The following is a 24,980-nucleotide window of genomic DNA, read 5'->3' on the forward strand; positions in this document are numbered from 1 at the left end:
GCTTCCTTAGACTATTATATGTCTCCCTGCTCCAACGCAGCTGAATCCAATGAGCGACTCGTTATCAGACTTCTGCAGAGCTTGATGACAACACACTGGTTTAAAGCAGGTGTGTTGGAGCAGGGAGACGTCTAAAAGTCTCAGGTACTGTATCTGGCCCTCAAGGACTGGAGCTCGACACCACTGTCCTAAAGTACTGGACCTATAAAGACCCTCGCCTCAATGCGACATTTCAGACAACAAAAAATAACAACAACTCTAATAGTAACTTTATTTATATAGTTCTTTTAAAAGGGGATACAAGTTTGACAGACAAAGCAAAGGCAGGAAGTCAGGAAAAAAAAAATCAACATTGAGGGACAGAGGAGAAAAAGTAATCATAAGAATAGAAGAAGACGTCACATGAACATTTGTAAAAGTGAGTTTTAAGAAGGGTTTTAAAAGAAGTCAAAGATTCTCCATGCCCCACTGTTAGAGCAAGAAGCTCTGGGTAAATCCTCTGCATAATAATATGAATGTATTTATACTTTTGTTAAACACAAGTCGCAGATCAAACCACGATGGCACAGTACCAAGTGAGCAGAGGGTGTTCTACGTAGCTCTGCAATACTCCACCAGAACATATCTGGCAATGCAGTTACTATATTTCGGATAAATTTCATTCTCGTCTTTCCCTTCATGCTAAATGTTGTAAATGTCAGAAGCACACTGATAACCAGCAGGACCTGTGGCATAGTTACATGACGATAACGATGTACTGTAGAAGAATAAATCAGGTCTAATGGCTCTTGTGCTGTTATTTATACTTATACAATGCTTAGTTCCGACCAAGCAATCTGATTGGACTAGATCCATTCCACGCATGTATTCCGAAACTGATTAAAAGCCAGCCAATGTGATGGCTCCCCTGAGCGTCTAGCAAGTGACCATGCTCCATGTCTTGATTTGAAAAGGGTTGACAGTTCAGGGGAAAACCAAAGGTGAGACCTGTCGTTTATTCTGAGCATTTTGATTTGAGACATTTGAGAGAACTTTTCTTTTTTTTTTTTCAACAATCTCTTATAGAAGCTTCTTCATTAAAATGTTTGAGATTTCTTTTTTTCAGACATCACTGCTGTGATGATCTTGGAGTAAATCACAGCTCTCACTCTCATGTGGTGTAATTCTACTTCAGGCTCTATTCTTATCTGTCTTGAGAGCTTGTCACATACAGGAGCAAATCTGCTACACCTACTGTATATTCTTCGGTGTATCATTAACTAGATTGAGTTTCTGTCACATCTCCCACTGCGGTCCAGTGCAAATCCCTGTCCATTTATAAAAATGCTTTGATTCCACAAGCGTGCACACACAATGACTAATGAGGCACTTAAGAAGAGTTGACAGTTATATACATGCAGGAGAATGGACAGTAATTACAAGCCTTAGGTGCAGGTTTAGCTCTGTTTGTAATTTAAGCTTCCCACATTTCATGTAGCGTCGCCGGATAATGGAGACAAAATGGATTCTATGTTGATAATATCAGCAATTCAAATTCATGATGGTTGCTATTTAGTCTCACAGCAGACGTGACGGAGGACCCTGTTACAGATGTTGACCATGAATCTCAGTTTGAAGTAATCATGCGGCACATAATGGAGAGTCAGGTTAAAGATTATGCTTCATACCATCGTGGATGATTTAAATCTCCGCAGCCATACACCAATGATGCACATCTCATTTGCATCTTCTTGTCAGTTTGAATTGTACTTTTAGTCTTTAAGTGGCGTGTTTTAGTGCTGCCCAAAGGCAAACTGCAGTGACTACATTTGTCCTTAAAATTGAGTTATAACTCTAAATGATTTCTTCATCGCTTGTTTGTGTTCTGAGCCCGTTTTACAGTTCGATTCTGATTTGTTTGGGAGAAAAAGAATACTACTCTGAGATCGCAATAACGTAACTGTCTCGTAAATAACACAGTGCTCTCCTTTGAATCCCTTTTAGCCATTCTTTCAATTTCACTCTTCAAAGTTAAGCTCCAGTAAGTAAACAAGTTCACTGACATTTAAATGCTGACTGTTTCACTTTAAATGAGTGGAGCCAGAAATGCAGAAGTATCTGATCGCACATGTTTATGAAGTCACAGATATTCTTCTTTGTTTCTGCATGTGTAGTTTTTGGCTTGAAGCTTTTTTTTTTTTAACTCTGTTATCAGCTGTTCCACTGAAAGACCAGAAAAAGGAAAATTGGCAAATGGTTCTCGCGATTAGAAATGTAATGTCCAGCTGTTGGATATCAGTGACCCATGAAACCATGTTGCTTTTCTGCACAGCAGTATCGTCTCTAAATGTGTGAAACAGAGAAACAGAGTGAATGGAAGTCATATCTCCTTGATAAGAGCCTTCAGAGAGACACACCTTAGGAACATTACAGTCAGATGGAAATCTCACCGCTCACATAATTCGCCATTCTCAACACTATGGGCATCCGTAATGGAATTTAACATTGAAAAATACCTTAATCAGAGACGGTAAGGCATACTGGGACACAATCTTATTACAGCGCAGAGGGAAAGTCTCAGCTACAGAGGAGAGGTGCTGATACGAGGTGATTCCACAGGCAGGGGGGAAATATGTTTCTTCATGACACACTGAGTAAATGTGTCTGCAGTGGCCTTCAGAAGCTGACAAATTACCCTCGCACGGCCCTCCGGTGTCAGGGCGTTTCAGCGTTGCTTCTTTGTCTTAGAGAACAGAGGGGGAGAAAAAAAAATGTCTCTCATCCCGTTTTTGTTTTGTCTTTTGTCTCATCGCTGTTGTCCACACGTCTCCCGGGGTTCTGCTTTGCAGATAGTAGCGTCTGAGTGTGTTGGATATGCAGAGGCGCTCCATTATCAGAGGACTCAGGGTGAGCTGAACAATTTGCAGTGCATGTTTTTTCCCATAATGTTTGTTATCTGGGATGTTTAACATAGAACCCTGTCTGTTTCTTTTACACCATTTTTTCTTTTCCTTACAAGTTCAAAACACGCAACAGACAGCCTTATCATTCATGTTTGCGTTCGTGTTATCTGGTAGTATGTTAATTAGCACTGAGCTGAACGTCATTTCAAAGCCTTTGAGTGAGAATAGAAACCAGTGGTTTGATGCTAACACTGCGAGGAGGCATCACTCAGTGGTTACACGTGGCCAAAGAGCATAACGTGTACACGCAGGTGTGAATGACTGTAAGTGGCTGCATGAACAGTGCATGTTCAGACTTCCTGCTAATCACTCCCCATGTGCTCGTGTGTATTGGCAGATAAATTAATAGGCTGTGTCGTGAGCTTGTTTTATAGAAGTGGGCGTGAATCTCCATCCTCGGGGCCACTTTCATGCATGAATAGGTGATGAGCGTATGGATGGATCATGTTTTCACATCGATCTCACCGTTTGTCACTCTATGATAGATACATAGATACAGATATATAACGCCAACATTTATTGCATGTCTTTCAAGTTAAGAGACTCATTTTAGAGTTCGATATCGCAGTTTTAGTTCCAAAGTTCCTTCAGCCTTCACGTTTAGAAAACATGAAAAGGTCAGAAATGGTCCCACCACCAGAAAAAAAAAACTGTGATCAGCTGTACTTTGCTTTTTCAAACAAATTCTTTTAACAGGAACAAACTGCCTGTTGAGACATTTACTTGTTGTAGCAGGTTAACTTAGCTGCTATATTAACACACTCTCTAAACTCTTTGTGCTCGTTTAAAAACGAGAAAGAGCTTGTGAGTGGATCAAAACTTCAACCTACAGCGCTGAGATGTACCGTTGTCACTCGTCAGTATTTCTTTCTTCAGATGCCTATAAGCAGAGAGCTGCAGGCGATGTGCATGAGTGAGCATCCATGCATCGTGTAAAAAGGTCCTTTCAGTGACTTCCAGCTTTTGTTCCATCATTACAAAGCAGCATTGTGTGCGCAGAGCCCGATGCACAGCGTGTGCTGGATGGGGCTAATAGATCTGCAGTACCTGCAGGCGAAACTGGAGTCAACCGATTAAATGAATGGCTGCCAGCCTTCACTTTAGACTGAGCATTAAAGCAGGCCATGAAAGCTCCAGAAATAAAGAAGACACATTGGGAAAGCTCGGACTAATGGATGTATATCACGATAAGAAGGCAATATTTCCTTCATAGTTGTCCATTAAGTGAAGAGTTACTATTTCTATCCTTGTTCAGGTCCGTCAAAGAACAAATATCTGATGAGCTATAGGAGACCAGCAAAAAGAGTCGTGTGCTTCTTTGAAGTATTGTAAAAAGGACCGTCATGTCCAGTTCTCAAATGGAAAACCTCCATTATGGAGCAATGTTCAACTCTTTCCAGAAAGGATTTAATAGCCTTTTGTGCACGACTTCAATTACAGTGAAAAGACATTTCAAGGCTGTTATAAACCATTTGAGCAGTATCATTATGTCCACACACCTGGAAATGCTGCCAATTATCTTCTTGTATCTTTGTCATTTTGATAAATTGCATACCTGCCAATCAAAAATGGTGTTCAAAGAATAAATCCTTATTTTCTCAGAAGAGAAGAAAGATAGAAGAAACGAGGGGTTTCCCACGCTGAGTCCACTGAATGGATTTAACGTCATCGCCCTCGCTGTTACCCGTTAGAGAGAGTACGAGCTGCTGCTCTCTGGTGAGAGGGGTCAGAGTTCCCTGATGTAGGCTGAACAGGTTTCTATCAAACTTTGAAATAGCAGTAAAAAAGACTGAATGTCTTTGCAGAGAAATTTACAGAACTGGCTCATGATTGGCTCATGTCAGGATAAACATTACTGCTAACCCATCAGCGCCATGCTTTTCCTCTGTCCGACAAATGAAGACGTCTTTATTGGTGGTCATACATGGTGTCCAATGAAGGTGACAAACACAGACCACCCTAAAAAATACAGAACATTCAAAAAGAGTTTCATACAATAGGATTTTTTAATTAAGAAAAGGAAATGAGAATAATGTGAATAAAATGTCCATGCATGTAAGAGACAGAAATTAATTCATCTACAGGCAACAAAAATCTTTTTCTGACGTCTGAAAACATTTCAGTCAAGTTTAATTTCAACTGTAAAGGTTAAGAAATAAATGTGCAAAAACCCCCCCCCCCAAAACATTAAGAATTCAATTTCTGCATGCAGGGAACTCTTTTCAGAAAATTGATGAATCTGCCCCCTTTGATCCCATTTTGTGTTTCTTTTAAATCTGTAGCTTTTTACATTCAAGTTTTTTGTAGCTGCACCTTGAAAATTCAATTTTCATGGTTATGAACATGTGAAACCTAAAAAAAACTACTAAAAAAAAATCACTGCACAGTTTGAAATTACAGCACTTTGAGATAATCTTTTTTTCTTGACTCCTGCTGACTGGCAGGGTGTTTGATATTTAAATTAAGATGATTACATTTTTAGATTTCAGTGAGTAAAATCAAAAATCTGTATGATGACGAACATTAATGTTTAATAAAGAAACCCACAGAAAGCAGTTTATAAATCATCATGTAAGACCAAATCAGATTGATGAGGGATGAAAGGGTTGACTTTGTCTGGTGATAAAAATGTCTGCTCATGAACACAGTGGGCAATCAATGTGAGCAATCGTTAGCTTTAGTGGGAAATTGAACTCATCCGAATTCAAACAAGCCCAAAGGATTTGATTGAACAGACTAATTGTCTTTCAGAGGAATGAATTAACTCGGTGCTCGCTGGGGACTGGATCACACACACAACAAGGGGGATTCAGTTGACTTCAGTGAGACGTTCAGTGGCGACGCGGCCTCGGAGAAACAGTCTCTTTGAAGCTGCACTCTCACAGAGGAAGGGACCCAATCGATTCTGTTCAATTTGCTTTGAAGGAGAAATAGCTTCCTCATCTCAAAAAGTCCATCACAGCTCAGCCGGACACAAAGACATGTCCCTATTTACTCTTTGTCATGAAACTCAAAGCTCACTATCTGCATTTTTTAAGCAGGCTGAACCACGTCTGATTTTCTGAATGTTGTTTTGTGTGCATGCAGACACTAAGTGTGCACTCAGGGTTTGTTAGACTTTAGTGAGTGCCTCGGTTCATGGGCTTGATCTCCCTGTTCAGTTGGAAGAGGAGTGCTTGGGTAACGTACAGTTGCACCTGCATGCAGGTACGCAAAGTTGACATAAGTTTGGTCCTAATCAGTGCAGCTGTTCCTTTAAGGCTACAGTGGGTAAGGTAAGTTGCGGTAAGTTTATTTATATAGCACCTTTCAGACACGAGGCAATGCAAAGGTCTTCCCACAGGCACAAAGAGCATTTCGACATTTCACAAGATAATGATAAAAATAACACACACATTTTGTATTCTTGTACAAGTTGAGATAAAACAAAATGTAGATCCAAATTGGTTTTATAAAGAGTGAGTGATCGAGACAAAAACACTAAAAGGGAAACGTAGAGGTCTGTGAAGTAGCCATGCTCGGGCCCGGTTGAGTCCAGAGCAATGTGACTGCAGGCCAGCAAGGTTCTGGGGGGGCAAGTTACCCTGTATCCTGCATCGGCTGGATGAAAACCAGTGAGTGGGATGATGTTTCTCTGCATCGTGCCACAGAATATAACAAACGTGTTTTTCTTAGCTGGAAAGGCTGTTTTGCTCACCTGCTTTTTTCGAAGGATTTGTACATTTTGTTCACATTTCCAAGGTTGAATTGAACATCTCCTCGGTCTTGCAGCCTGTGTGACCTCTCCCTTCCTGTTTTGGAGGACGAGCCTGGTGGACGCACCTTGATTTCATGGGTCATCGTTTCCTGGGTTTTCTCACCTTCTCCCGTGCAGCCGACTCCAAATGAGATTTTAACTCTTGTCATCGTTTCACCGACAGCATGGTGGTAACGGGGGGCCTGGAAACTGGATTACCTGTCTGAGTGTTCAAGGCCGTGAGCAGGAGTGTGTGATGCTCGTTGTAATCCTGCTGACAGGAGCGTGACAAAAGCACTATCAGGTGAAAGTAATAACAGACATGCTTGACACGGGATTAACTGGCAGCAAGAACGTGCATGTTTTTTTTTCTTCTCACTTTTCTCATTTGCAGAAGAGGAAAGAATGCAGATGGTGAGGAAGATATTAAAACATAAATCACATGCTTAAGTCTCATGTGCTGCCGTCGCCACATTAATGAGCCACGGTGAAATGAGCTTAATGACACATCCAAGAAGAAGAAGACAAGAGATTAAGAAGGCAGATTAAGAAAGCGTGACACAGCATGAAGCACAGATGGGTTTGCTTCGTTAACAGCCAATAAGACGACATGTTGAACAACATATGGAGCCCATTTTTATTTCTTACAAAGTGAATAAATAAGCATGTAAAGGTCTCATAAGAAAGAAGGGAAGTTTTAACCCTGCAAAACATGATCAACAGGAAGAAGGATGAGGCTCCGTGTGTGTGACTTTATTTATCATAGTTGGTACAAGCTTGTTATTTTGTAAAGTAGATCGCCTTGCCTCGGTCGAGTTGTGCCCAGGAGCATTTTTGAATCCAGGCTCATTCATTGGATATTAAATATATGATCATAAGTATTACTGGGAGGGGAGGTAGAAACAGAGTTCTAACCCAACTTTTTGAGCTATTCTCGCTTTAACAGCTTGCTAATAGTGATATCTGCCCGCACCAGCCGCTGTCTTTAGTCCTTTATGCATCCAAGCACACACAAACACAGACTCCAATAACACAACAGCTCCTGAGGCCCTGTAGCTCTTACCCTACATCCCCAACAGCCAATACAAGGAGCCAATTGTGAGAGATAAATTACCCTGTAAGCTCATCAACTGTGTGACTCACACTTCACACTAGAAGACTATGAGACCCCCCCTCTCTTTGGCTCTGTTCAGCCTTCACTGATCCCCTCTCCTAATTACAATAATACCCACAACACTGTCATCTCACAGAGCCATAATTTGCTCCGACAGGCCGGCAGCATCGGGCTTGCTTTCTTTCAAAAATAAGATATTTGCTCCCGATGATGGAACCCGTGTGGTGCAGAGCCCGTGAGGTAACGTGAGAGATGTGAAATCACGTTTGGCAATTAAACCGAGAGCCAACAGGGCCCTCCTGATATTAACACACTCAGAGAAACATCATTACATTTAATGTGTGTGAGTGGAGCAAACGAAGGAAGGAAATACACTGGATGAGACAAACTGCTGCTGCTGCAGACTGCACAGATAAAAACATCACTTGCATGTATCTGTGGACGGGGTCACAAAAAAGACAAAGTATGTAGTAATAAATACAGACGCAGAAGAACACCATATCACGTGTGGTTTACTTGCTGCTGTTTCAAACATGCACTTCCAAAACTTTTTCTGCAGCCTGCCCGTGAAATCTTCCTGAGTGTCAGGCGGAGCGCGATGTTAAAAAAAAAGAAGTGTCAAGATGGTGGAAGAGAAACCGAGTCTGACGCTCTGACAGGTTTTTTTATTCACATCAATTCTATGTGTAGTTGGAGGCAGTGACGCCCGCAGGATTGCATTTCATGGTACATACAAGAACCTTTCCAGTGCTTGTGAGTCACCTTCACCACTTTTCCTCAGTTTGACTTGGAAGGTTTTTTGTTTGAACATTTTTTAAATCACGTGTTTATCTGCCCTTTTGTGTTGATGCTTTGATGCCTTGTGTGAGGCAGAATAGAGAGAGAGAGAGTTATAGTGTTTTCACACTTGCAGAAAACTCCTGAAAAAACTCCTGATGTTTCCAGGAAGAGCTGCAGGCTATATGTGAACGCAAACGGGATAGCCTCCCGCTGACAGAGAGAGAGAGAGAGAGAGAGAGAGAGAGGCCATTAACGCAGCCAAAACTCAACCTCAAGTATCCAGACAGCTGACCTTGACTCATCCACCAGCTGAATGTTGGGAGCACTGATACATTAAAGAGTATCAGTTAGTATTGTGCTGTGTTTAGTCTGACATTCAGCGGATGCATCGTTATAAAGCCGGTGTCACCTGGAGGAGCTGAGCTAGCTCATGTATGGAGATAATATCTGAGTCTTCAGGGTTTGGATATGATGGGGATGTCTGCCATCTTAGATTTCTCCTGGACTTCTTCACAGACTAGCTGACTGCTGCTTTCTCTCCTACCAAGTGTTGATTTACCTTTTTTTTTTTTTTTTTTTTTTAAATTGAGGGTTTTTGTGATTTTTGTTTCATTTTCCTTAAGTATGTGTTCGAGGTTCAGGTGGCTCAGGCGTGACAAAAAGGATAGATTTTATTGACTGAAGGTTAAAGGTCATTGTAATTACCTGAGACACAAATCGATGTTTGACTGAGGGAGACGCACTCAGCAGTTCCTATGTGTGGTCACATCACAGATCTTTAAGGTCTGCTCCGATTCTTTTTGACGCTCTTATTTTCTGCTTCTTCGAAATGTATTTCTACTTCCTCCCAAGCCCTGAGCATTGTTCAGGTCCTGTCAGTGTGCGAGCTCAGAATAAACTCATCATCATTACACTGTCTGCTGAGGTGCACAACTTATAAACAGCCTCAGGCCCAGTTTGAAGCATGTGGAGGGATTTCATTCAAAGCCTGATTTTATCTCCTCTATGTTCATCTCCAATTGTTGTTTTCTCCTAATGATGCAGAAAAGTACCGTGAAAATAATAAATCCAGAGTTGGAACTAATTAGAATTAGTGCTAACGCGTTAAATTAATGTCACAATATCCACCATTTACCATTTTCTTATTAGCTTTCTGGCTGCTGAGTTGTCATTATTAAGTATTCGTCCTTATTCTATATGAGCTTAGTCTTTAGCTCATAGGTCATTAACGGAGACTTTACCCTGATCCATCAATCCATTATCTTTACCGCTTTTCCCACCCTGGGTCAGGGGGGGCTGGATCTAATCCCAGCTGTCATTGGGCGAGAGGTGGGGTTACTCCCTGCTCTCCTATAAAAATCTTTTTTTTTTTTTAAATACTTTTTTTAAGAGCTTTTGCTGTGAGGAAACTAAAAGAGGTAAAAGTCCTAATACAGCCGAGGTGAGCAACATGACGTTGTGTTGTCATGGTTACAAAGAAATCAAAAGTGCTGGCCTATTCCTAGTTAACCATTTCAAGCCCTCGCAGCCTCCTGCACTCATCACTTTCTGGTTGATGTCAATTAAGTACTCAAGGGCTCAGAGCGCATGGGTTAGGAAGGAAATCCAGACTCAGCTTCTGATGAACACACGTACATGTGTGTTATTATGCAATGAACACGAAGAACAAGACAGTGAAACACAGAGACAATCACGGAGGACTTCCTGAGTCCAGAAGACGTTTTAGTACTTCAACCCACGCTCACAATGAAATGCAGGATTCTTTAAACACTGTGTTTTGCAGAAACGTCTGCTCCTTTGAAAAAAGAAAAAATGTTTTTGGAGCAGCTGACACTGGAGTTTTTATCGTCAACATTATAATGAATGTAGCCTAATAATGCTTATTACACCTGCTGCAGCGTCCTCTGCTCTATTTCATGCTGCTCTTTTTGTTTAATTGTTGGAGTGTTGTCCTCCTTTCTGCTCAGGCTGCACCGAGGACGCTGGTCTGTCTTTATAAATGACTAAATGTATCCAGAGGCTGTAAATGTGTTTATCTCCTAGAGGTGACCTACATCACAAGGCGTGGTGAGGACGCTTACACATTTGGACTCTTCCACTCGTCGGTAAAGCTCGACATGGGACGGCTGGGGATCGGTGCTAGAGTCGGCTGTCCCTGAACTGAAACTGAGTTCGATTCCCAGCTCCTGCAGTTACATCTCATGTGTCCTTGATTAAGACATTTAACCCCGAGCTGCTTTGTCAGATGTTTTTCAGTCTCTCTAAAGTAACTGAAAAACATTTACAACATTTAATTATTGTCACAAATATCAGCTGGGCTGTGATCCATAAAAAACAATCAAACCTTCTCCATGTTCGATACAAGTTCAAACCTTCTGAGATAAAGCTGTGCATCTATTATAGTCTTTGACATATTATCATGTAACCTTTGGAGCAGTCTGCATTATCATCAGGGATTAAATATCTTCTATAGCTCGTCTACATTCAAATCAATGATCCGTTGTACATCTGAAAGAAATTCACATTAAACAGGCGTGTTCACATCTACACCCTGCTGAGCCTTTAATTCAGGTCCCTGATAGGCCGCGCCAATAAGGGAGGAGACACCCCACTGTGCCTCCAGGGGGCGTTAATGATGACCTGTTGAGCTGAAGACGTGGTCACTGGATACACGAGCCAGACGTGGTCACTAAATACACGAGCCAGACGTGGTCACTGAATACACGGGCCAGATGTGGTCACTGGATACACGGGCCAGACGTGTTCACTGGATACACGGGTCAGATGTGGTCACTGGATACACGGGCCAGACGTGTTCACTGGATACACGGGTCAGACGTGGTCACTGGATACACGAGCCAGACGTGGTCACTAAATACACGAGCCAGACGTGGTCACTAAATACACGAGCCAGATGTGGTCACTGAATACACGGGCCAGACGTGGTCACTGGATACACGGGCCAGATGTGGTCACTGGATACACGGGCCAGACGTGGTCACTGAATACACGGGCCAGACGTGGTCACTGAATACACGGGCCAGACGTGGTCACTGGGTACACGGGCCAGACGTGGTCACTGGATACACGGGCCAGACGTGGTCACTGAATACACGGGCCAGACGTGGTCACTGGATACACGGGCCAGATGTGGTCACTGGATACACGGGTCAGACGTGTTCACTGGGTACACGGGCCAGACGTGGTCACTGGATACACGGGCCAGACGTGGTCACTGAATACACGGGCCAGACGTGGTCACTGGATACACGGGCCAGATGTGGTCACTGGATACACGGGTCAGACGTGGTCACTGGATACACGGGTCAGACGTGGTCACTGGATACACGGGCCAGACGTGTTCACTGGGTACACGGGCCAGACGTGGTCACTAAATACACGGGCCAGACGTGGTCACTGGATACACGGGCCAGACGTGGTCACTCGATGCACGGGGAGTCTGCTGGTTCAGCTGGTTCAGCACTGTCATCATATCCTGTAAATGACGTTTTCATCCATTTGTGCTCAAAGACTCAGGCTGAAGTTTAAACAGAACCTTTTCAGTTATCAGACGGCGTTGGGCGACAATAAATCATCACTTTTTGATAAACAACAACATAATTAACCTTTTGCTTCGTCACAGATCCCCACTGTTTGATTTCTTTAAGCTGTGTGAAGAGTCCAAACAGAAGTAAACAGGAAGTCGTCCGAAGATTAGCGTCTATAAACGTGCATGAATTATTCTTTTTTTAATTTGTTTTGGAGAGCAGTCACACGAAGCTAATCTTCATGATCTCCATGAAAGGTTTATTTAATCTTTCAGAGCTGCTGATTAAACGCTTGAAGTGGAGAGTGTCAGAAATACAGCTTTTAAAGGAGCCCTTCATCAAACATGCATTTCCTTTATTTTTTAAGTGAATTAATCCAGAGTTTCTTTGATCTCTAACAGAGTCTGTTCAGATCAGAAGAAGCAGCAAGTCGGTGGGCAAAGAAACCAAAATCACATCGATGAAAAGATATTTAGACGGAGGGATTTTGGAGTTGGTAGGTAAATAAAAGGTGAGTTCTGGTCATCAATCAGTCAAGCGTTCTTTAGAACACCTTTCATATAAATCCAATGCAACTCAAAGTGTTTGACAGCCACTCAAAACAAGAAGAAACATTAAAGAGAGAGACCAATAGGAACACCAATAGGAATAACAAATGTGTTGTTAAAACATTAAAATAAAAGAAGGTAAAGAATTAAAAAAATAAGACGTAAAAGATTCACAAAAATATTAAGAATTGACATGATAAAAGGGAAAAAGTTAAATGAATAAAATATAAATAAAAGCATCGACTGATCAATATAAAGTAAAATTATAAGATGAGCAATGGAACTGTTTTTTCAGATGTTTGGTAGTTTAAAGGAATGGTTTGGTAGTTTTCTAAAATCTGGTAAAAATTACTAACCGTGCGTTTGTTTAATCCCGGCTGAGTTGGTCTGAGGCTCTGGTCTGGCTGCTGTCCGTGGTGCTGATCTGAGGCAGGCTGTAACATGCTCTGGTCTGGCTGCTGTCCGTGGTGCTGATCTGAGGCCGGCTGTGACGTGCTCTGCTCTGGCTGCTGTCCGTGGTGCTGATCTGAGGCCAGCTGTGACGTGCTCTGCTCTGGCTGCTGTCCGTGGTGCTGATCTGAGGCCAGCTGTGACGTGCTCTGCTCTGGCTGCTGTCCGTGGTGCTGATCTGAGGCTACTTTGGACGACAGGGCTACATGTCGAGTTTTAAGATTTACCAGGTGAGTCGTAGACATATTCACCCTCTCCATATTATAAACATGTTTTACTGTGTAGTTAAGCATTTTAATATGAAGCTCTGTGGGAATCAGCTCATTTTTGGAGGCGGCCTCAAGTGGCTTTAAGAGGAAGTGCAGTTATTATCAGCACTGCTGCTTGGTGAGGCAGGATGGTGAAAGAGACGGACAGTTTGGTAAATGTTTGGACTTTTTCCAATGATTGACAGTTTTTTATTTCAACTTTTCTCTTCAGACACTTTAAAAAAAAAAAAAAGACACTTTGAGAGAAAGTTTTATGAGACAACAAAAATGTTGAAGAGTTTTATTTTATAAGACATTTATTTCAAATCGAACTTCCAAAGAAGCTGTCAGAAACAGAGCAGATGTTATCGTACACAGAGGGCTGTTAGATGTGAGAATTATAGAAGAACATTTTTATTTTATAAGAGATTTTATTTTAAAGAAAGTTTGTTTAATGTCAGGATGGGGGGGCAGACGAAGCTGCAGATGGTATCAGTTATTTCTTTTGTTCCTCCAGATAAGCGAGGCTGCAGGTTCCTTCATCTGAACATTATTATACCTGATGTGAAAACTAAGTGAGAATAAAGATGCAGCGTTCTGCCTCCATTATTAAGCCAGTTTATAAAGATGATCTTATGGTTTTACCTCATTATAAGACGCATGTATCAAATTATACAATAATCCTTGAGTTATAATCCTTGAAGGAGTGTTCAGTATTGTAATTCAATGGTTTTGATTTATGTTTATTTTCTTAATTTAAACACTAGATGGCGATAATTGGTCATTACGGTTGAGTATCGTCGGGTGTTTACAGATAAAGGGTGAACAGGAAGTTGTCACGGTTTGTCCGCTTTATGTTTTACAGGAACATCATGGGTCGGCATCCGAGTACACACGACCCCAAAGTCTGTGTGAACACAGACTGTACCGTGCTCGGGTGCTGTTCCCCAGTCCTCCTGAAGGGGTCGTCTCGGGCACGATTCGTGAGTACTCGAGTACAGTCCGAGGGAGATGTTATCGCCTCCGTGCTTAAACAAGGAATGAATGCTGTCGCTTTAAAAAACCGTCCTGACCTTTTTGTCCCCTGAGCTGCACGGTAGATGTGTGTGTAGGAAGAAGCAGGAGACTCGTACTCTTTAAATATCTACATCATACTGCAGTTCAGAATCCTTCCTGTTTACTTTTTTCAAGAAACCAATCTTGACTACTTCATGCACACACTAACACACACACATCATCTGTGAGCAGTGGAGTGCTTATTTCTTCTGGGATTCCCTGTGAGCTCGGTGTCATCTATGTAAGAGGATGGATTAGGATATAGATTATTAATCTAAAGATGGATAGGGATGAAGAGCTGGTGAAGCCTCCAGGTTTCTGTCTCTGCCTCTGTGAATGCTGGGAAATTGATCTGCAGGTCGATGCCTGGTTCACCATGGTCCATCATGGAGGAGACATCCCTGTATGTGTCGGGGGAGCATTTATTCATGTCCCGGTCAGCTGAAGAAGAACTGCCATGTAGCGTGTGCACTGTTGGTTTAATAACCCCGCCTGAAGAGAGCGAGGGGGGAGCGAGGACTGCAGAGCGTTAAACACCAACTTCTAATTGCCACAAAGTGAAAGATGAGGCGTCAGGCGCTGATCTCTTTTTCATCTTGTTAGTCAGCATCCCCGCAGTAAGCAACTTTATTGGCTTTTTGGTTCGCTCGGTCGGCAGCGCTCAGCGTGTTACAGAACCACATAAAACAGTTTTTTTTTTTCATGAGCATTCCTCACCTTCCTGCTATACGCTCTTTCCTCATTGTGGCAGCTTTATTGTCTGTGGTAAGAAAAGCCAGAGAGTGGTTTCATTTGCAGAGGTTGGTTGAGAGAGAGTGGCCTGGCATTTGAATGAATATGTTTCTTTGACGAAACTCAGGAGAGTTGTGTTTCAGAGAAGAACAGGCCCACTATATCGTTAACAGAGAGTTTAAAGAGCACACATTTTCATAATGAAAGTGGAGGGGGGTGCTTATGAACAAGCCATTACAATTGGCTCAGGGACAAAGTGTGCTAACAGGATTTAAAAAGATCAGCACTCATGTTTTATGTTGCAGCAGTTAGAAGTCTGTGAGAGAAGCTTTGTTTGCAGCAGGTGCTCCGAGCTCCTTCCTGTCAAATACTGCAGTTTGATTTTCCTGCCTAATTATTCTGCAGGTACATTCAGGGGATGTTGTTTCATATGCATGAAAGTCTGCGTCTGGTGTCCTGTTGGGGCTGAAGGATGGGTCATCAACACAGAAGAAGTTCTCCACTTTTCAAGAACTAAAGTATATATTGGATACTTGTTTGTTTTTTTAAAATGATTGTTTCTATCTGTTGTTCCATCCATCCATTATCTGTGCTCCTTTTTCCAGTTCGGGTTCAATCCCAGCTGTCATTGGCTGAGAGGCGGGGTACACCCTGGACTGTACGCCTGTCAGTCACAGGGCTGACACACAGAGACAGGAAACCAGCCACACTCACGTTCACACCTCGACAATTCAGAGTAAGCAGGTAACCTAACGAGCATGTGATTGGACTGTGGCAGGAAGCTGGAGAGAACCCACGCCATGCACGCGCAAACTCCACACTCTCTGTGTGGCTCCTGTCAGACAGGGATTCAAACCAGGAACCTCCTCGTTAACCACTGCACCGGGCAGCCCAAGTTTACCCTTAATACACTGCTTATTGATAGGACGGGGTTGTACATGTATTCCTGGCTTAGTATGGCCCTGATAAGATCAAGAGAAACTAAAACATCAGTGATTGAGCTAAAATTAGAGCTCAAATAAGTGCGTGCTGCTTCATCTTGCTAACGCCAAAATGCTCATGGTGAATGATTCTAGCGGCAGCGTTTGTTTTGTTGAGTTGTTTAAATTGACTTTTAAAAAAATGACATTGATGACCTTGAGTGAGGTCGAGTTTAACATGACGTTTGTAACTAACAATGTCAAGTCTTTTAATGATTAACACCAGTAGTTAGGGGTAACTTGTCCACTGGTCCATGTATTGAATGGACGGTAAAAACATTTGTAAGAACAAATGAAACGTGAGTTAAAATAAAAAAAAAAACTCTTAATTGACTTTTTGAATTTCTTTTCAGGCACACTTTGACGACCCAGTGAAAACGGTCCTGCGACCCACTTCTAGGTTCCCGACCCACAGGTTGAAAACCATTAGAGACATTTCATTAGTTGCTACCGTTGGATAAGGAAAAAGGTTTTTGAAAAAGTAATGTATTGTGACTTTTTTTTTTGAGCTGCTTCTTTTAGTCAAAAAAAAAAAGTTAACAATAAAAACAAAAGTGATTGATGGTGTAATTTTTTTCATGCCAATAAGTGTCATTCTTTGCTCCTGTGTAGCAGCTGGAAATGAAACCCTGCTGCCTCTCTCTGGGAGTGTTGATATGTCAGTGACACTTGTAGCTCAGACAACAACAGCATTCCTGCAGAGAGCATTGCTCTTAGAGATTAATATGCAAAACAACAACAACTGAACTGATGCAAAAAAAAAAAAAAAAGGCAAACATACAAATGGTAATGATGAGGGTCATTAGGTTGCCTGAGAGTCATAGGAAATCCACTTATAATGCAGCTGTTTAAACATATTAAGCTGCTCGGTCTCAGTTCTTAATTTTACCATTAATGACTTCATAAATATGCAAATGACATCACGTAGTTCGACAACACATCCATCTTTGCAGATGTTTCTGCTGTATTTTCAACTCTGAGGAGTCATGATGGTGAAACTTCCTGGCTGACTTGGGATCATTAAAAATACATCACTGAGTTTGTCTGACTTTAGGAAAGTGAAAGATAAACCTGAGCGAGGCTCACTGACAACACGTCGCAGCTTTCTCCACACGTTTGTTCCTGCCGCGGCTTGTTTACAGCGTGATCACACGTGTTCAGTGTTAACACCAGTGTCAGGTGTTCTGTGATCACCTGTGGCACTCACACCTGTAGCCTCCTCTGATCACGTCTCCCTGCACCACTCAGGTTTCAATGAATTTTTCAGCAGCATTCAAGTAAAAGAACACTTCATGTGGAGACGGCTGCATTATTAATCAGAGTAAAGTCGCACCAAACCGCAGAGGAAAGCTCCTGCAGCGATTAAAAACAGGCTGCATGCAGCGTGCTCAGGGGGCTTAAACGTGAGATAAGTGCACATTTATATCATATAATATGTTAATCCAAGTCAAAGACACTTATTCTGTTTGTTTCTGAAGAACAGTCTTTGTCTGGGAGTTTTTCATTATCGGAATATTGTGAAATAAACAAAAGACAATTTCCTGAAACCCTTCTCTCATGAAGAATTGTGAAATCTCAGCGTGCAAACTACACTGCAGCGCTGGTTTAGCCCTCCAAGCATCGGCCCAGGTTCGAGTCCGATCTGTGGATCCGATCCTGCAACTCGTCTCTCTGACTCTCTGTCCTGTCTCTAAAAATAAACCTTTAAAAAAAGGAAGGTTTCATTTAGCCTGTGGAAACACATTTCCAGATGTGATTTCCAGATGTGACGTGTACAAGCAGGACATTTGGACCTCTTTTAGTTCTGTTCTTCTTCTTCTGAGTTGATCATCTGCTTCACTTCTATTTGGAGAATTTTACCGTAGTGTTACTGTTCACAAGTGGAGATTTTTTTTAATGAACCATGCATGGTTTTTAAAAGCTTTATCCTCGACACCGCTGACTTGCTGTATTCTTTGTAAAGTTGAGCATCGATAATAAAAATGTTCACAGGTGTTTCTCCACCAAAGCTCTTTGTCAGGTTTCGAACACCTCCGAGTGATCTGGTTGAAATCTGGATATGGAAGACGTACTCAAAAGAAATACTTTTGGTGTAAGCTGTAGGAGGATGATGAGGGGTAGATTTTGTTGTCAGTATAGATGTCAGACATTTCAGCTCGTTTATGTCCAATAGTCTTCCGCTGACTTGGGGAGGAAACTGGCTGCACTTGTGGAAGTATTCTTCCCTGTAGCTGTCATTTTCTTCAGGCATAAAAAGTCTTATCATCCCCGACAGAAACAATTCATCAGTCGGTCGAGACTGCCTCTGCAGTTCAGTGACAGAGGATCCTATTTCAGTCGTGGTCAAAGCTGTGGTGCTTTCAAAGCCCCCCCCCCTCCCCTCCCGCCCTCACTCCCACACATTGTGCATTATTTATTCAAGGTAGCCCAGCAGTGGATTCAGTGGCAGGACTATCTCTCACTGAGGCAGGCTGATGAATAGACCTGATCCAGTGCTCCATCAGACACCAGGTGAGCTCCTGCTTCTCTACGATTTTTTCTTTTTTCACGGGAGACCCCCCCCTCCCCTACACACACACATCCACACCCACCCCCTTGAGTTTGGTTCATTTATCTTTGCCGTAGCTCAGACTTCAACTTCTGCATATTTCTCACAGTAATGACGCTGATTATTAATTTATGAGTTTTCATTTCGTGGAGTTATGAAAGATGTTGCAAATGTGGTGTAAAAATGGTGCAAGTCTTACAACGCCTCGCCTGTCTTATAAATGTAGATGTATGTCCCGCATTAAAAAAGACGAAATGGAGTCGAACTGCACTGTGTACTTTGGAAATGTAAAGCTAATGGGGGTTTCTTGGTGCAGAAAAGAAACAGAGATATATAAACGCTTTGCAGCAATAGAATTCAAACAGCATTTAATTTTTCACTTGAATGAAAGTGAATGAAGACATTAAGTGCTCATCTTTTCTTAAAGATGAATTTCACTTTATTTCTCAATGTTTATCTTAAATGTGGAGTCAGTAGCATTGTTTGATGCAGCTTGTAAACACAACATTTAAACACAAGCTAGCACAAGCTAAACCCCCGTGTTTTTCTCAGTCATGATTTTTTCAGCCTGACTATGATTATACTTAATCTGTTGTTGTTTGTTTGGGGATTTTTTTTGTTTGTTTTTAACTCTGGGAATACAAGATAAATATGTTGAGATCTCGAGGAAACAGAAACCAGAAATGACTCGATCGTAGGGAAAATTTGAGAAAGTAAAATGCTTTAATTTTAGAGACAGGACAGTGAGTACAGTCAGAAACTGGTGAGCACGAGAGAGAGGAACAACATGCGGGAAAGAAGCCAGAAGTCAGATTCAAACCGGGGCTGCGTGCTCTGGAGGATTATCAGTCAGAACCTTAAGGGGTCCGGGGGGAGGAGGGGAGGTGGCGCTCTGAGGGAGACTGAAGAAATGTTTGTTTTGGTCTCAGACACTCACGGTGCTGAAGTGTGACTTCTACAGGGAATTCACAAGTCGAATATTACACCTCTAATAAGACACATGCAGGCACGGAGCCCAGAGATCACTCTTAAAGTCGCAGCGTCCAGGGTGACTATAAAAACAGGTATTAAACCTCTCAGCCTCTGAAGTCCCTCCTTCTCTGTGTGTCAGCGGCTTTACTGTCATCCTGTCCTGCCTGAGTAGCTTTGACACGGCGTGCTGTTGCTCTGTCACGGAGACAGGTCAGAGGACGGGCTCTCTGAGCTCAGGATGAGAGGACTTCAGCGCTGCCTCCTTCTTTTTTTGATTTCATCCTGAATGTACCGACTCAAATTGAATTTTTGGATGAGAAAAAGCTTCATGGAACTTGTAAGGCATCGGATGGATCCATGACTGATTTCCCCCTTTTCTCTCTCAGCATATTAAATGTTTGTCATTTGAAGATGTGAAAACGGCATGCTGCGGTAAGGTTTTAAGAAAGACAATTATAAATCAAGCATAAAGCCATTACAGAAGTTAATTAAAGCAATAAACTTTTCTCTTTTTTTTACGACAGCACACATCGATTGTTACGAGCTTCGACTTTATGACGGATTTGTTACAGAGCGAGGTGAGGTTTAATGGATCACCATGAACGGGTCCCAGCTTATCACAGTTCATCTGTTGACATTAAGCACAACACATCTTGAGCCATGAGTCACGCCGCAGCCTTCTGGCATCTTCAGGTCTCCTCCAGGCCACATGGTGTTTCATATCGGATGTGTTCCCTGACAGCGTCTCAGTCTGCTGTTCTTATTTAAACCCATTACTTCTCCTCCGCTCAGTCGCTAAGCAGAGTCTACATGTGCAGTGTAAACACACAGGCTTTTACATTTACAGCAGGTGAAGCCCAAACTACAGCTCAGAGATGTCTTATCATAAGATAAGTGTGAGGAAGTGTACAAGCAGTCAAAGCACACTGCTGATGTGGGATCCAAAGACTGACTGTGTGGATTTAATGAAGTGTTTCTTGCAAAAAAATCATTTGAATTTTACATAATATTTGTGCAACAGTTACATTATATTTATTTATTGGTTTGACAGAGACAAGGCATCTTCATAAACAGCCAAGAGGCAGACATGATGTGTATTTCTGTCTGGGAGCCGATTAAGAATCAAATCAAATGAAATCATTTGATTACTCAAGCACCTTTAAAAACAACCAGACCAAAGTCGGCTCAGTTGGTTGAGTCGGTCGTATCTCAGCAGGAAGATACTGCAGCTACATGTCCGATGTGTCCTTAGGCTGCTTCATCAATTCTGTATGAGTGTGTGAGTGTGTGTGTGTGTGTGTGTGAGTGAGTGTCTGCTGATCTGAATGAAACTGAAATGATTGAGGAATAATACGAAGGGGAAGACTAAATCAGAGCTTTGGGGCGGCTACAGCCTCGACCGAGGCAGAGCCAGGAGCAGCTGTCCGATGACCCTGAGAGGTCTTCGTGGTGCGAGGCGGTGGAGGAGTTTAGAGATGCACTTGCATGCCATGTGAAGCCTTAAAGAGCCTGTACTTAACTGGGAGCCACTGCATAGATTTAAGTTGAGCAGAGACGCTTTCTGTTCTGCTGGTTGGGGAACAAAACGAAACAATACAAGTGACGATAAACAGACAAAAATATGGAATAAATAAGTTGATATCACAATATCATTAAGATGGGTAGGCTGAAGATATATTTGCTTTTGATCAGGCATGCATTGGATGGTTGTCTCACGTCTCCTGCTGTTTGGAGAGCTGCCTGTGTGCATTAACTAAAGAGTACACTCTGCGGCTACAAGACGACAGAGACAGCGTACAGGTGCAGGGGATGTGGAAGTCAACACAGCAAAGTATTGAAGCTGAACCAATGAAGAACTGTTCACATCTGTTCGATGTGCCATTGCTGCTAAAAACGAACTGGTGACAGATACGTGAGAGTTTAGAAGTCGACGTGGACACCTGCAAAACTAGTGGAAACAAGTGTGGGGTCATTACTTGCACGAATGAAGATAAACGCTGGTGCAGACGGTGCTGTTATCTGTCCGCCTGAGCTGATGTTACTGCAGATTATTCATGTAAATATCGTCATCATGCTGCACGTAGAACTCCTTCATGTTGTTCACATCCCCACGTGAGTTCCTGTGAACACAAACACACCATCCAGGATTCTAAACTCAGGAGGAGCACTTCCTGGCTGATTGTTGGCAGAGAATTCAGCACTAATACAGCAGCATTCAGGGACATGTAAGGCCTGCAGCTGAATCTATAACTTTTATAAAGACAGAAAAAACACCTGAGTGTGTGATCATGTTGAAAGGTCAGCAGTCCTCGCTTTATGTTTTAGAACAATTTATGTTGTTCACCCTCGTGGAGTTTGTTGTGTTGTGACATATAGAGCTGACTAAAGGTCGGTGAAGTCGTCTGCTGCCCGTCGACACTGGGTGACATGTTGATGACTGAGTGATCAATAACGGTGATTCACTGAGAATCATTGCAGCCGAAGAAACTCCTTCCTTGGATTATGAACAAGTTGAGCAACCAAACACAGTATAAGATATAATCAATGGACTTTTAATGGAAACCTCAGCATCCTCGAAGGTTGAAAAGACGGTTTCTCTTTTTTACATTCTGAATCCATGAAGGACAAGGCTGTCATCTACAACATGCCTTTTCACAGCGCCAGATGTCAACAAGTATGAAACACACACTGAAGGCCAAATGTGTCTTTATGTGGCACGGATAGAAAAGGTGTTTTGTATTGTGGAACTTCACCCGTTTGACATTTTCATTAACAGACACAAACAAATAAATAATTTCAGGGCTGTAATGCTCATCTTGCCTCTTGTGTCAAGATACAATGGTTTGTATATCTTTTGAAAATGTATGCAACATTTTTCACACGTGAAAAGTATGGACCGTGGTAGAAAGGTCGTTTCAGCCTTGACATGTCCTGGAGCTTGCATGTCGAAGGTGACAATGCTGTTTGAACTGTGATGGCCATGTGGTCAAGTATAGAAGCTCTGCATGTGGTGGGCCATGAGAGCCAGAAGTGTCTCTGGGACACCAGGTGTCGAGGGACCAACTGGGCGAAACACCAGTGGACCCGACAACCCTGATAACATCCTGGATCTTGTTGCCTTTAAGTCTGAATGGTTGAGGGTGCCAGAAGCAGCATTATCACTACTGCTATGTTTGAAGCATTTGAAGACCAAATGTAGGCTGTCCACTTTATCTACCAGGTGGATAAAAACAGCAGGTTAGACTACAAGTGTGCTGTCACTATTAAGGAATTCATATGCAGATTTATTAGAGTCCCCTCAGCCCATTAGGAGCTCCTCATGCACTCTCTGTTTGAGACAGCTCAAGGCAACGAAGGCAACGAAGCACGAGTTGTCATTGTTGGAGAGAGAGAGAGTGTGTGTGTGTGCGTGTGCATGTGTGTGTGTAGAAGCAGAGAATCTGAGGGAAAAACATGGCGAAGGGATGTGAATGTGCAAAATGATAAATGGTAGAAACCAAATTTTCTTCTTAAAGCCAGAGGCAAGTGTTAGCTCAGTTAAGAGAAGGTCACATATTCCCCCCCCCCCCCCCCCCCCCCCCCCCCCCGTGTGTGTGTGTGTAGGTGTGTGTGTATCGCACACACATACACTGATAGTCTCACCTTTCTACCACCCCCCTCTTTAAAGCAGGTCTCCACGTGTGACTGAACTGGGTGAGACACATAGTGCTGTTAGACCTCATTCATCTGTTACCATCATGTGGTTATTGTCACACATGCTCGGGTAGAACACAGGGAGGAGGACCAGATTGCAGGTAAACACAAAAGATTTTATTTAAATTTAATCTGACAGATGAGAAAACAGGGAAGCCACCAAGAATCACTGAGAACACACAACAGCAAAATCCAACAACAGACTGGTACAAAAAAAACAAAGAACTGACAAGACGAGGGAAGGAACACAGAGACTAGGAGTAATCAGACACAGGTGAGACTAATCAGACAGGTGAGGACAATCAGGGTCATCAAGACAGGAGGGAAACCAGACAACACTGAGAACTACAAGGTAAAACATGGAACTAAAGGATGTAAGAAAACACAGAGACGGGGAGAAGACATCACAAAATAAAACTGGAAACACCAAAGACTAAACAAGTAAAACAGGAAACAATGTTAGAGACAACAGAGAAGGACACAAAGATACAAATAAACATTGAAGACAAGAATCTAAATCAGAAAACACACAGGGAAACATCAGGGGGAAAAATGAAAACAAAACAACAAAACAGGAAATCAAAACTAAATCACGACAGTTATTTGGTTTTTGCTTTGTCCGAAAAACTTCATTTTTGGAAGCCAGGAAGTTCAACATCATACTTTAATAGATGAAAAACTACATTTTGTATTCACTTGTGTGTGTGTGTGTGTGTGTGTGTGTGTGTGTGTGTGTGTGTGTGAGTGAGTGAGTGAGTGAGTGAGAGAGAGAGAGAGAGAGAGAGAGAGAGAGAGAGAGAAATGGAACATAAAAAGAGGGGTAGGACCAAAAACGGTGTTTTACTTCCTTCTATCCTTATTGAACATAAACTACATTATTTGATGTATTTATTTGGTGCTGAGGATCCTGTTTGTTTTTTCCCCCTTCTTATCTGTCTGTATTTATCATGTTCAATATAAAGGAAAAAAAAGAAGCACAGAACGTGGGTGTTTGCAGCTTGTTGTTAAACTGTTAGCATGTGGCGTATGTGTGTTTGTGTATTCAGGCTGTGGCTGAATGGCTACGAGCTAACCTGAAGGTCGACGAACCTGACGCATCACTCGGGTGAGACAGCTGTCTTCACCCAGTGAAGCTGCTCAACATGAAACGGTGACACCCATAACGATACAGCCGAACGTTACGTCTGGATCTGTTCTGAATAATGTCTGCAGGGAGGTTCATCATTCTCTGCTTCGTGCTCAATCACTCTCTTTTTCTCTTAGCTTCACCCGTCCTCTTCCTCGAGATCGAGATGACCCCGAATTTATAGTAAATAGGCATGGACATGGGAGTAGACATACATTTAAACTGTTTTTACTGTACAAATAAAGAGTCAGCTATGAAGACCAACATGTACTGTCATGTTTATTTCTGCTGAATAATAAGCATTTTAATAAGGGACCTAATTTGGATTCTTTGGCTGTTTGCGCTTCATTTTTCACAGCCTCATGTCCTCTCTCTCCCTGCTGTATCTCTGACCTCTAAGAACTGTGCGGACAGTTCCTCCCTGTTATGGAGGTCTCCTGTCTGTTTCCAAGTCCTGGCTGAGGAGCGTGTCAGGGTCCTCGAGTCTCTGGAATTATCCGCCTGAGG

The 24,980-nt window shown here is 42.4% G+C and overlaps 1 protein-coding gene across 3 annotated transcripts in view; it reads right to left on the reverse strand.

The window, feature by feature from the left end:
- Nucleotides 1–4,996: 4,996 nt before the first annotated feature.
- The window catches only part of LOC306832396 (uncharacterized protein), a 35,408-nt gene continuing 15,424 nt past the window's right edge, over nucleotides 4,997–24,980 (reverse strand). The window contains exons 3-5 of one of the 3 annotated variants that reach the window (XR_013780221.1): nucleotides 13,025–13,302; nucleotides 6,640–6,949; nucleotides 4,997–6,542 (exon numbers count right to left, since the gene is read on the reverse strand). Coding sequence is in view for 1 of the 3 variants with exons in the window: in XM_079357050.1 (XP_079213176.1) it covers nucleotides 6,845–6,949; nucleotides 13,025–13,305 (386 nt within the window). In the remaining 2 variants the exon portion in view is untranslated. Of the gene's footprint in view, nucleotides 6,950–13,024; nucleotides 13,306–24,980 lie in introns of all 3 variants that reach the window. The other 2 variants (XR_013780222.1, XM_079357050.1) reach the window with 2 other exon arrangements.

Source organism: Symphodus melops (genome assembly GCF_947650265.1).
Source record: "Symphodus melops genome assembly, chromosome: 12".
In the NCBI taxonomy this organism is placed as follows: Eukaryota; Metazoa; Chordata; class Actinopteri; order Labriformes; family Labridae; genus Symphodus; species Symphodus melops.